Raw genomic sequence first — 12,439 nt, 5'->3', positions numbered from 1 at the left:
GCCGACTACCCCTTGGCATGATCATCCGCCTCCTCAGCCTCCCCAGTCTCCCCATCCTCCGCCTCCTCGTCGTACTCCTCGTTGTCATCGTGCTCATCATCGGCGTCTGACCCCTGGTCAGACCCGAACGAGTCGCTGGACTTGTCGGAGCTCTTGGACGGGTCATGCGCCTCCTCGTTTCCCGCCTCCTCCTCCGCCTCCGGAGCGACGTGTGACGCCTCACTGAAAGTGAGGACTTCCACCTTGCCTGTGCCCAGACAGGCTCCGCAGTCCTCCTTGACCTTGTCGCCGATCTTGCTCGACCCAGCCACCGCCTCGCCACTCGCCTCCTTGACCGACTCCCTTTTCTTTCCAGCCCTTGCAGCAGCCAGAGCCGGCCTTACAGTAGACTCGGAGCTCTGGCTATCCATCTCCACGTCCTCTCCATTGTAGGAGGAAGATGATCCAGATTTCATCTCGATATCGGGCTGGTTCGACCCCATACCAGCGAAGATGACAGGCGGGACGTCGGCTCCATCTAACCCCTGGCTCCGAGTGAAGTATCGACGAGGGCGAACGAGCGCAGCCTGGAACCCGCTGAGTGGCAGGGCAGCGGGGATGGTGGTGGGTGTACCTGGAGCTGGCCAGCGGGCGAGGTACTCGTCGATCTTGTGGCCGAGGAGTGGGTTGGCGGCCGTCATGAGCGATATGTGATACGAATCGACGGGGAAGCCACTGGGAGGTGCACCGAGCTTCAGACTTTTGAAGCCCATAGCCTGCACCTCGGACCGCCATACGAGGCGAATCAGATCTTCCCAGCAGAGGGTGTGGAAGGGGATGGGAGCCAGGAAGTCGAGCGGGATCTCATAGACCGCCCAAATTGCACGACGATCCGCGAGGAGTGGAAGATCGAACGGCGGGGTGATGACCAGGATGCCCCGCTGCTATACGCCAGTCAGCTCGATCCTCAATTGTGAAACACAGATGAGGCCGGTGTCGCTTTGAGGAATGAATACTTACACGTAAAGCCTGCCTCAACTTATCCACCAACACCTCGGTCCCCCCTCCGATCTCATTATCTACGTACACGGCAAGATTGGAGTACTTGTGTAGAGCCCGCGCAGCCTCGTCGATGAGATAGGGGAAGAATGAAACAAGCCCAGTGTTGCTCCCAGTGGCTCGTCTTCCCTGGCCCTTCTCACCAGAACCGCCTTTCGGCTTCTTGGCCTCCTTGGCAGGCAATGCGGACTTCTCGGCCTTGGCCTTGGGCATTGTGGTGTGGGAGCAGGATGAGGAGAAGAAGTAGGAATGTAATGTGGCTGTGTGAGGGAAGAGATACGAGGCGGATCAATCTCCGTTGGTGTATGTGAAAGACGGGGTCTGTTCTGTCAGCGTTCACAGTCCAAAGGTGCGCGCATCACGGTGTTACAAGCTCACTGGATGGACAGTATCTAGGCTCCTTTATAAGGCGCACAGAATACGGCGTGTGTGGATGGTTGTGGCTGTTAAGGAGGCTAGAGGTGGTGGGCAGAGGGTGCTGCTGTGGATTTGGTTTGAGTGGGTAGAAGGGGAATGAGGTAACAGATGCATAGGATCGTGCTTTCCGCCCTTGATTTATACCCATCAAGCTGCTGCTCGCCACCTTTTCGTTCCCGCTGTTGACATAGATACTTTCGACTCGACTTCCGCTAGTGGACCGCTGGACAGCGGAATCTAACAACTGAAACATGTTAGGAATGAGGCGGGCAAATCGTTCAGCCAATCACAGGCTGCCAGCACGACACCGGATCTTGGTCATCAGACATCATACGCGTCATACTCCGTCGTACAGACACCGAGGCCGCTAAGACACATCGTCATGCGGTGCACCGGTACCAGCCGCACAGGCTAAGCCGGAGATCCACGTGTCAGAGCAAAAGGCCTGATGACGATGGCACGGCTGGTCCCGCTTGCCTGGCTGGCAATCGCCTCAATGCCAAGTTCCGAATTCGCCGATAGTCGCAGAGGAGGGACGGAGGGCTGCAGAAGATGATGGAAGTGTCATGACAGACATAGGATTCGGTGCAGGGGTTTTCAAAAGCCAAGATTCTATGAATCCGAACCGTAATTCATCCCGTAGCCGTTATCCGGACAAGCCTAATGGCCAACATCTCTGCCCAGTGTTGGTGTAAGTAGTGTGAGCTCCACGCCTTTCTATTGCTTGACTCGACGACAAATACGACAACTCCGACTAGTACGACGATTACGACATGTACGACCGACAACGGATAATAGGGGACGACCGACAAATGAATATATGCATCATACGGAAATCCGACCGGACTGAAAGATGCACGACAGAACGCGAGGACGTGGGTGGCCGGACGACAAGTCAATCCCAGGGGCGTGTTGATTATCCTATGTCCTCCATTCATCAGAAGATGGGTGGAGATCTCCTTTTGCCTCCTGCTGCCTCCTGCTGCCTCCTGTTGCCAGACGATGAGACTTGTTTCCACGTGCTAACAAATGTACTGCCTCAAATGATAATTCCGCTTTCGCCGATGTACGCACATGGGGGTATTATTGCCTTCAGCCGGAGAGAGCTACTCGTATCATGCATAGGATTCGGTCGGGGGATTTGAAAAGCCAAGATTCTTTGAATCCGAACAATAATTGGTCCCTACTTCCGCTATCCGGACAAGCCTAATGGCCAACATCTCTGCCCAGTGTTGGTGTAAGTAGTGTGAGCTCCACGCCTTTCTATTGCTCGACTCGATTACCACCGACTATGCATACGGCCGATTGTACCAACGACCTACGAATGACGCGAGGACGTGGGCGGACGAACGACAAGTTGATCCCAGGGGCGTGTAGAATATCCTATGTCGCCTGCCCGTCAGGAGACGGGCGGAGCAAACAATTTTTTGGTCATTCAACGCCGGAACATGCCCAGGGGTAAGTGTGTCAACATGTCTCACCTTACGCAAAAGTACATGACGGTCAGAAGTGGAGGCGCTGCAGCGTGATCATCTTTCACAGCACTTATGGCTGCCATCCTACACATATCGCATGCACCCTATATGCGCACATCAGCATTGGTGAGTGTGGCAGAGATCCGAGCGGCGTGGCGCCACTTTCGCGTCGGTCCGCCACACGCCTATCCCAGCCACGTGGAGTGGTCCGAGCGCCGCATTCCTTGTCTTGGCTCCGCTCGAAGCCCCGAAGCAAAGCTCTGAACCTTGTTCCGCTAGCTCTGCGATACTTCAAGGCGCCGGACCGGATCAGATTGCAGACCTATCAGCATGCATGGCTACAGTCAACTCGACCCTCTCCTGCCATGCACGCCGAAGCGGGACACAGCGAGGCATGTCATACAAAAGGCGATGATGGGTACCCCTCGAGGACGGGGTTGTGTGCGCCCCTTGCCCCGCTTCCCCCGGAGGACAAAGGAGTACCAGCTTGGCTGAAGCATGTAAGTCTGCAGTGCAAAAATGATCCGATCTCTCTATTCTACATCGCAACTACCATATCAGGTCACCTCAGCTTCTCCTCGGTCAAGTCCTCTTCCACCATTTCCGTATGAGCGGTCGACTCCAACATCTTCGGCGGATCTGAAACTGCCTTTCACTCCGTCACTCAACTTTCAGGCACGACCTCCTCTTAAACTATCGACGTCATATCCCCTTCACTCCGTCTCGCCGTCACATATAACCAACTCTCTCACTCCATCATGCCCCGCAAATCCATCTTTCGCTTCTCTCTCCGCTCTCCTCGACCCGAATCAAAGGCAACCCCCGCTCCACTCGTCCCAGATATCGACGAGGTCTCCCTTCCTCCCGACCCGGAAGCGCGATACATTCCTCGTCAGTGGGCGCCCAATCGTCTTCAGACACTCTACGTCACTCCCTCGGAACAGAATCTCTACCTCGCAGCTATGGCGCAGCTCGACCGAGCCCCGCCTCCACTTCCACTATGGTCGGACCCCGCACCGACCCTGCCGGCCGTTCCGCATCAGGCGCCCATGGATCCTACTCCTCCGTCGGTCAAGAGTCCCCCGAGGGTCGAGTCGAGACTTCCGGGGATGTCGTCCAAGCTCGTCATGTCGCCCGGTATGCCTGTACAAGGTTTATCGGTGCGAGAGGAGTTCAGGGCAGTACCCGGTGCCTCCTCGAATAGGCCGGGAGAGCATGCCCTGTTGGCGCTCTCGGACGATAGTCAACTGCGGTTCCACAACTTCCCTATTGACGTTCTAGTGGCGGTCGACGAGGCTCTCACAGAGGCGTGGCCGAGGGGGAGGCGGAGTGCGCATCCGGCGCTGACCGACCTGCAGAAGAAGGCGAGGGAAGAGTCAGGACCGTATACCTGGATTGTGGTGCTCAAGGGGAAGGTTTGGAGGCAGGCTGGGAGCTCCGAGTTAGAGTGAGCCGCCTCGGTCAGCATCTCTCGGAATAAGCTGACAGCTCAGCTCGATTAGGCTCATCCTCAAGCTCCTGACCGCCCTAAGCATACATGGCTGGACCCTTGTGGACCGTATGCAAGCAGCCGGCGTAAAGTACGATAATCACAATCTCCTCTTTGCGCACTCTCCCGAGATTCAGGCAATGCCGCCAACATACTTTGCTCTGTCTATACCTCGTCAATTCCCTTCTTCATTACTCTGTCGGATGAGAGCTAATCCTGCAGTACCTGATCGTATCTCCCTGATCTCCCCGCCTCCAAAAGCGACACCCATCATCATTTCCTCCGTTCGCGAAGCGATAGAATCGCAGACTGCAGGGTCGAAGCGGAAAGCTCGGCGCGGTGGGCACAAAGTCGGCGGCGACAGGACTTCGATAGCAAGCGGGAAAAAAGGCGTAGAATGGGATGCTTGGAAAGGCAGTAAGCTACTTCGACTTGAGCATCCCCTAGGTAAAGCTGATGCAGTCAGATATCCGACTGGAAGGATGGGTGCATGCTGGAGTATATAGATTCTGGTTAGGAGGCATGAGGCGATGGCTCGGAAACGGGGTCAAGTGGCGTGTCGTTGAAAAGTGAGCTGCCTCGTCCTCTATGTAGGGACGAAAGCTCATACTGAAGGCTACATCCAACCCTGATTCTCACCCTCATCAACTCCCTCTCCGCCCAGCACTTCACCCTCCTCACCTCCCTTCCCCTTCTGCCGCTCGTCAAGGGTCGCGATATCCTCATTTTTGCCTCACAGCCTTCCTCTGGCCTCACCTATCGCGATACCTGGAAGACTCAGCCGTCCGCCTCAGGCAGCACGACCCGCTCCGAAAGCCCAGTGTTGGTCAATACTGCGGACGCACAGGTCCGGCCGGGATCCCGCATCCCCGCGGAGCTGCATTCTCCGGCTGGACCTCCAGCCGGTGCAAGGCAGGATGCGGCGGGAGTGATGGCGGAAGAGCGGCGACAAGCTGCTACTCTCAAGTCCAATTCACCTTCGGCGCAGACATCCCCCATTCGGCCGAGGCACGCTAGCCTCATCCCGGCCGCTCGGGATCCGTCTCCCAACCATCCCATCGAGAACGTTCAGCACGGGCAGAACGCATCTTCCAATCCCCAGCCTCTACCCCTCACACCTGCAACCGTCTCCTCTCCCCGTCAGCGCAACATCCTCGTCAAGAAGGCTTCGCTCAGGCGGGACCGGACGTCCAGCCAACCCGCCTCGCGGAGCAATTCGCTCAAGCGGAACGACGCTCCTCCTTCCAGCCATCAGCGCTTTGCGAGTCTTGACGCAGGGCGTCCCGGCACCGAGGAGTTCTCTGCGGCCCGCCCGGACAACGTGCATATCACGAGTCGGCATGGCATTGGGTCGGACTACTCTGCTCCTGGCACGCCTGGACCAGATGCGGAGTGGACGATGGTGGAGTCGCCCCAAAAAGATGGCGATGGGCTTGGGCTGAGCATGTATGCCCCACAGTCCGCCACTCAGGCGGCGGCGGGAGCTGCAGAGCATGGCACAACTCGCACACCTGGATGGAGCGGGGTGGAGGCGCGTATGCCCCCTCCTCTTCCGCCAAGGTCGCATCAGAGGGTCCCGCAGCCGGTGATCACACCTATCAACCCCGCCACGAACCAGCCGGACCTGTCCCACTCGTACGGGCTGATCCACGCGCCTCTGGATGTTCACCCCCCCCGACCCAGCTTCGACTCCGAGCGATCCATCTACCAGGACGCCCCAACCCACACCCAAGATCCCCGGCCCTTACCACCTACACCCCGTTACGCCCATATCGGACCCACCGGTCTCCGCACCGACTCTGAGCGGGATGCCCACTCCGTCCCTCGTCAACTGAGCATTGCAAACCCCACCCCGCCTCCCACCATCCCCCTCCAGCAGAGCATCATGGCAACCCTAGACATCCCCCTCAGTCAGCCCACATCCCCTATGCGCGGTCGAGATGCTATGGTCGATGTAGGCCACGGGACCGGGGCCGAGAGTATGCGCGGAAGTGTGGGATACATGCCGAGTCTGGCGAGTCAGAGTGTACTCGGCTTGACGCCCGCTCTAAGTGAGGGTCCGATCTTGGCGGCCTGGGATGAAGTCAAGCCGACTCCTGGAGGCGGACCCGCTGGTGGTGGGGTACCAATGCCAATGGCGGCGCCGCAGGCAGGAAGTGGGATGGCAGGACAAGAGAAAAGTCCGGATCGGAAAGGCAAGGGAAGGGAGGCGGTGCGAAATATGTTTGGGTTTGGGCATCATGGAGGAAAGGCTGGCGATGAGCTCGGAGTCGGGAATGGCGCGGCTGTTGGGAACGGGGTAGGAAGCGCAAGGACGAAAATCTCGATGGGTGCTTGAGGTGATGGAGAGAGGAATGATGCGGGCGATCTTGACGAGTGACGAAACGATAAGTAATGGACAAATCGGGTTGTGTATCTAAGTTACTTGTATTCCATAGATGATGAATGTCTATAATTGTGAATGAAAGCATGAGAACGGTCACTTGCAAGTATCTGCCACTCCTCTAACAGAGCTCTCTCCGCAGCGTTTGCTATCGCTCATGACTTATTAGGGCCCACGTCGACTTTCGCTCTTCCGACGCATCATACTTAGCTTCTCCGCATGCTGTATCGGTCACCGGACCGTTAGGTTTTCAGTGAGCATCGACAAATCAGATCGGAGAGAGCGATTTCAACGAGCAACGAAAGGGTCAGTGATGACAGTGAGCATATGATTGCTACTGTGAGCTACAGAATGCATCCCCTGCATGCTCTCGCCACTCTACCAAAGCTCTCTCCGCTTGTCCCGCTTGGCTCTCGCTAATCTCTTGTTGAACCCCCATGTCGACTTTTGCTCCTCCAGCGCTTCATCCTTCTCCGTCTGCTGCATTGGCGATAGAGGTGCGACTCGTGATATCCGCTGCTCGTGATGCGCAGGAAGAGAAAGACTGGATTGTCAGCTGGACTCTAGCGAGATCGCGCTTGAAAACGGCAAGGGAAAGAGGAGTAAGGATTCAACTACAGTACGGGGACGAGGTGCGGAGGCAAGGGGAGTTGTTCGCGCACGTGGTTGTTTCTCCTCCCGACTAATAGAACGGAGATGATGATAAGGGTAATTGACCCGCGGACACGTCGACTCGAAGTGAGAAACTCACGACTTTGCGATCTCTTTCCTGCTCATCCCCCTCTGCCGCATGTCAATGATATCCGCCTTGACCCCTTGATCCCACTTTGGCTCCTTTCCGTCCCCTCTCCTCTCTTTCCGCCTCGGCGCAGCCTCCTCCCCTGTCAAATGCACCGACTGGCCCCCTATCCATTGCAAGAACGGAGGGACAGCCCCAGTCGTGTAGGACGGCGCGGACGGTGGGGGCGCGTGGTGGAATGTCAGACCGCTGTCCGCGAGTGAGGAGGAAGAGATGGGAGGGATTGGATGAGAAGAGTCGGGATGTGCCTGTGGTGTGGAAGTGCCAGGTGTGGGCGAGCGGATCTTGGGCTGATGAGGTGAAGGCAAGATGGGGGTCCGTGGAGGACGAGCATTGTGCAGGACCGTGCGTTTTTGGAGGATAGGCTGAGCGGTCCGAGATGGAATAGCCCGGGCTACTGTGCGTGAGGAGGAAGCTAGGCAGGACGACATGGCCAAGGTGTATGGATACAAGGTGAGTAGAGCTATAGAGCGGTGAGTGAGCTTGCTGCAGCTGCTGAGGATCGAACTTTTGACGGCGATCGCCGCCAGCGCAGCGGGACCTTCTATGCTCTTACCTAAGCAGTCCACGCGTGTGACGTTGATTTTCCCATCCGACAAGCCACAACCAACCTCCGCTTGATATCCCTCATCCGACAGGCCATCAACATGCCTAATCCGCCGCCACCGCCGCCGAGCGGTCCGTCGAGCATGTCAACGAAGCCGAGAAGAGGAACGGCCTCTGCCCCCACGCCTTGTGAAGGTCCGACCTTGGCACAGCCTCAGACTCATCGGAGGATGCCACCACCAACGACGACGACGATGGAAGAATCAATTCGAGGTCGAGCTCGTCTTCAACCTTCCATCCTTCTATAAGCTCCCTTTCTCACCTTCTACTGACTTGTAGGACTGTCGACCACCCTTCGCTAGCCGAAGCGGTTCCCATTCTTGCTTGTCTCTTCTCCCCCTTCACTGCTCGACGCAGACCTATAATACACAGCCCCGGTGGCTCTCTACTCTCTTTTCGAGACTCACACACCTACCCACCGATATCTCTAGACGAGATGAAGCTCGCTGTAGCCTCCACACTGCTGCTCCCGCTTCTGGCGCTCCCAGTACAGGCGTTACCGGCGAAACGAGGCGAGCGGTCTTCCTGGAGGAGATGGCTGGAGAACAGGGAATTTGCAGGGACCGGACAGTATGCTGGGGCAGGAGATGCGGCAGCGAGCGATGCAGCATCCAGCGCAATTGTGAGCCCTGTTCCTATCAGAGACCCGTTGCACGAGCTGACACCTAGCCATTTGCTGCTGCGACCGGCTCGCCTTCGGCATCGACTAGCTCCGAAATCCCAGTAGGGACGGTCGGTGTTGCCTCGCAGGTCAAAATCCCGGTCGCATCCGCACCGATCCTCAATGACCCCTCTCTCCTCCCCTCCGCATCCATCTCTGAACTACTGGCTAGTACCGCCGCCTTCTCGACTTTCACCTACACGCCTTACACCACCGCCGCGGCGGCACCTTCGACCGCGGCGTATGCGGCAGCTCCTTCTCCAGCACCGACTGGTGCGAGCTCGGTAGCGGGCGGAAGTGGTACCAAGGGGGGCGCAGCGGAGGGGAACATCTATGAGCAAGCAGGAAAGGCGGCGCAGGACTATATGAACAAGGTGGTGGGGCAGTCGTTGCCCACTGTTACGCTTGAGATCGTTATGATTCCTACCCAGGTGAGCTCACGTCATCGTTTGGAATGCTTAAGGTGAATGTAGCTGACGATGACAGGAAGCAGATGGATCTTGGGACTACGTCGTGTCTATCGGCTCGGACGGAACTGCCACTGCCGTTCCCTCGTGGACCACGAGCTCTCAGGCCAAGGCGACGTCTCTCCCCCCCGCCAACCTCGCACCTCCGCCCTACACGACCGGCTCATACCCCATGCCGACCGGAGCAGGTGCTGCGCAGGGAGGTGGGAGTGGTGGATCTGCCTCTGCGTCCCAGGCAGTAGGCGGGTCAACCGGTTCGTCAGGCTCGTCGGGATCCTCCGGCTCGAGCTCGTCCGGCCAAGGCTCTTCAGGATCATCAGGCTCGTCTGGTTCGTCTGGTTCGTCTGGCTCTTCAGGCTCGTCCGGCTCGTCCAGCCCCAACGCTGCCGCTCCCGCTCCTGCAGCTCCCAGCCCGAGCCCAAACTCTAACGCATACACCGCCGGCCCCGTCACTCTCCCCGCGGACGTTTATACCCCTCCCTCCGCGCCTAGTGCATCTGCCAATGCCGGCGCTGCTTCCGGATCGCCTTCCACTGGCTCATCGGGGTCATCGGGATCAAGCGGATCAAGCGGATCAAGCGGCTCGAGCGGATCGAGCGGCTCGAGCGGTTCTCGTCCTGTCGGCGGGAGCGGCGACCCCTCGCCATCTGGGTCATACGGCCAGACTGTACCCGCAACTGGCGATCAGTCCGGCTCAGGCTCATCGTCTGGCTCAGGCTCGGCTGACTCGGGCTCAAACTCCGGCTCTGCCCCAGCTGCTGGCTCCTCCCCTCGTCCCGCCAACTCCATGCACGTCCCCATTGTCGTCATCCCTTCGTCGACCGACGCGGCATCATCAGCCCAACCGACCGCTTCTGGCAACCAGGAACCCACTGCGCCGAGCGCGTCTGCCGTACCGGTGGACTCGGGATCAGAGTCGGCCTCCTCTGCCGCCCCTACGGCTGCACCCGTTCCATCAGCTTTGGACAGCGGAAAAGCCGGTGACCCACCACGCATGACCTCCACGTCCGACTCCGTCCCCACTCCCTCGCAGACTGAGGGCGCAACGCACGACTACCCACCCTGGGCCAGCCACCCCGTCAGCAACGAGACCGTGTCATCTACGGTCTCGGCGGACGGAGCGGCGCCGACCAACGGGACTGACGGCGGGGCCACCCATGACTACCCCCCTTGGGCCAGTCACCCGGTCAGCAATGAGACGGTCTCGTCGACTATCTCCTCGGACATGCCTATGCCCACCAACGGCACGTCCGTCGGAAATGGAACGGCCGGAGACACGCACAACTACCCGCCTTGGGCGAGCCACCCGGTGTCTAACGAGACGGCGACCATGACCGCATCGGCTGTACTCCCGGGGGCGACCAACGTCACTCTCCCCGCAAACAGCACCCTGCCTGCCAACGCTACTCTCCCGGCGAACGCTACTTTGCCTGCCAACGCAACTCTGCCCGCCAATGAGACCGCGACGTCGTCCATCGCGGTAGGATCGGAAGCGGCTTCGACATTCGTCCCCTTTGAGCCTATCACCTCGTCCACCGCGGCTGCAGCCAACGCCACCGCGTCAGCCTCGGCTCCATCGGTTAACAGCACCGCCGTCGCCACTCCTACCCCTTCTTCCTCTGCTGAGGTCACCGCCGTCCCCACCGCGTCCGCATCGGCTAGCTCGGTCGAATCCTCCTCCTCGTCCGTCGCCGCCCCTTCCGCAAACGCCACGGAGACCATCTCCTCCGCCCCCGCCTCCTCGTCCGTCGTACCCACCTCGAGCTCCACTGTCATCAGCGAGAGCTCGGTGATTCCTGCTCCGCAGCCGACTACTGCTCCGGTAGTAGAAGGCGTCAGCACAAATGATAACGGGATCGCCACGGAGATGATGACCAGCACGGTGGTCTTCAATGTGACTATGACCCTCCCCCAGGCATCGGCTACCGCCAATGCAACGGTCAGCGCTTCGTCGGTAGTCCCCTCGGCTACGTCTACGTCGGTGGCCGCTGATGTCAGCTCGTCAGCTGTCTCCGCTAGCGCCGACGCCAGGTCTACCGCGGCAGCCAGCTCGGACATGGTCTCTGCGTCTGCCTCCGCGTCGGCCTCGGCCTCAGCCTCGGCCTCGTCCAGCACGGCCAGCATAGATCACACCAGCATCCTTGGCGGGAACTACCATGCGACCCCCGGTCTCGTCGCACCCTCCAGTACCTCCTCTTCCGCTGATTCATCGAGCGCCGCTCCCTCCCCCAGCGCCTCAACTGAGTCATCATCTTCTTCCTCTTCGTCCTCCTCCGCCACACCCATCGCGTCATCCACCTCAACCACCCCCTCTTCTACCGAAATACCCCTCCCTGCCCCGACGGGGGCAGACGAGGACTGCCTCGACGTCACAGCCCGTAGTCTCGGCCTAGACGAGGATGGGCAAGAATGGGAAGAGGTCTGGGTGGACGAGGCGGAGATTCAGCCGGGGTGGATCGTGTTGGAGTAGAACCTTTTCATGGACTTTTTAGTTTGGACATTATAGGTTGTTAGAGACGTATAATGCATCGCGCTGGTCGCTTACTTGTAGAGCTCACCTTACTGGCGGATGTGCGGTTGCGGGAGCGCTACTGCAACCCGCTCGCTTGCCCGCAGAACCAAAAGACGCACGGACATGGATGGACGCGACTTGCTTCGCTTCGAACGCGTCCGAGGACACCTCCTCTTCTCTTCTTCATCGATTCATCACCTAATCTTTTCTTATAGCTCACCATCATCATGCAGTACATCTCACTCATTAAAGGCGGTGAGCTTGCCGGCTTGCACCGAAGGTATGCGCTCGTAAGCTGACGGACCGACAGATCTTGACCTATCTACTCAACCGCACCGGTATCTCCGCCTGCCTCATCCTCGAACAGGTCAGCTTCTTCATGCTCATAGTCGGAAGCAGCCCAGCAGCTGACTGGCGTAGGCTTACCTCAACTGTATCTCACCTATATCTCCGAAGGCCGGGATCGCATACTCGAAGCTAGCAAGATTTCTTGCGGGTCCAGACGGACTTGGTTCGTTGGCGATTCCCAAATCGACAGTGAGTTGTCTGTCCACTTGTCGAGCTGGGCCATGCTGATATCTCTCTTCTCAGC

The 12,439-nt window shown here is 58.6% G+C and overlaps 4 protein-coding genes across 4 annotated transcripts; 2 read left to right on the top strand and 2 right to left on the bottom strand.

The window, feature by feature from the left end:
- Positions 1-5: 5 nt before the first annotated feature.
- Positions 6-1,251, bottom strand: MKK02DRAFT_38616 (uncharacterized protein; the record flags this gene model as incomplete). Its single annotated transcript, XM_053090188.1, has 2 exons — positions 6-923; positions 1,000-1,251. The coding sequence occupies 2 exons, from the start codon at positions 1,249-1,251 to the stop codon at positions 6-8; spliced, it is 1,170 nt and encodes a 389-aa protein (XP_052943722.1).
- Positions 1,252-3,688: 2,437 nt separating this feature from the next.
- Positions 3,689-6,757, top strand: MKK02DRAFT_28687 (uncharacterized protein; the record flags this gene model as incomplete). Its single annotated transcript, XM_053087625.1, has 4 exons — positions 3,689-4,377; positions 4,424-4,836; positions 4,886-4,988; positions 5,035-6,757. The coding sequence occupies 4 exons, from the start codon at positions 3,689-3,691 to the stop codon at positions 6,755-6,757; spliced, it is 2,928 nt and encodes a 975-aa protein (XP_052943721.1).
- Positions 6,758-7,180: 423 nt separating this feature from the next.
- On the bottom strand, positions 7,181-8,032 carry MKK02DRAFT_38614 (uncharacterized protein; the record flags this gene model as incomplete). Its single annotated transcript, XM_053090187.1, has 2 exons — positions 7,181-7,346; positions 7,554-8,032. The coding sequence occupies 2 exons, from the start codon at positions 8,030-8,032 to the stop codon at positions 7,181-7,183; spliced, it is 645 nt and encodes a 214-aa protein (XP_052943720.1).
- A 611-nt stretch (positions 8,033-8,643) lies between these two features.
- On the top strand, positions 8,644-11,805 carry MKK02DRAFT_28685 (uncharacterized protein; the record flags this gene model as incomplete). The annotated part of the gene is made up of 3 exons (XM_053087624.1): positions 8,644-8,829; positions 8,877-9,299; positions 9,355-11,805. The coding sequence occupies 3 exons, from the start codon at positions 8,644-8,646 to the stop codon at positions 11,803-11,805; spliced, it is 3,060 nt and encodes a 1,019-aa protein (XP_052943719.1).
- Between the last annotated feature and the right edge of the window lie 634 nt (positions 11,806-12,439).

Source organism: Dioszegia hungarica, assembly GCF_025882075.1.
Source record: "Dioszegia hungarica strain PDD-24b-2 chromosome Unknown MKK02contig_16, whole genome shotgun sequence".
NCBI classification, from domain to species: Eukaryota; Fungi; Basidiomycota; class Tremellomycetes; order Tremellales; family Bulleribasidiaceae; genus Dioszegia; species Dioszegia hungarica.
This window is presented reverse-complemented; position numbering and strand designations above follow the sequence as displayed.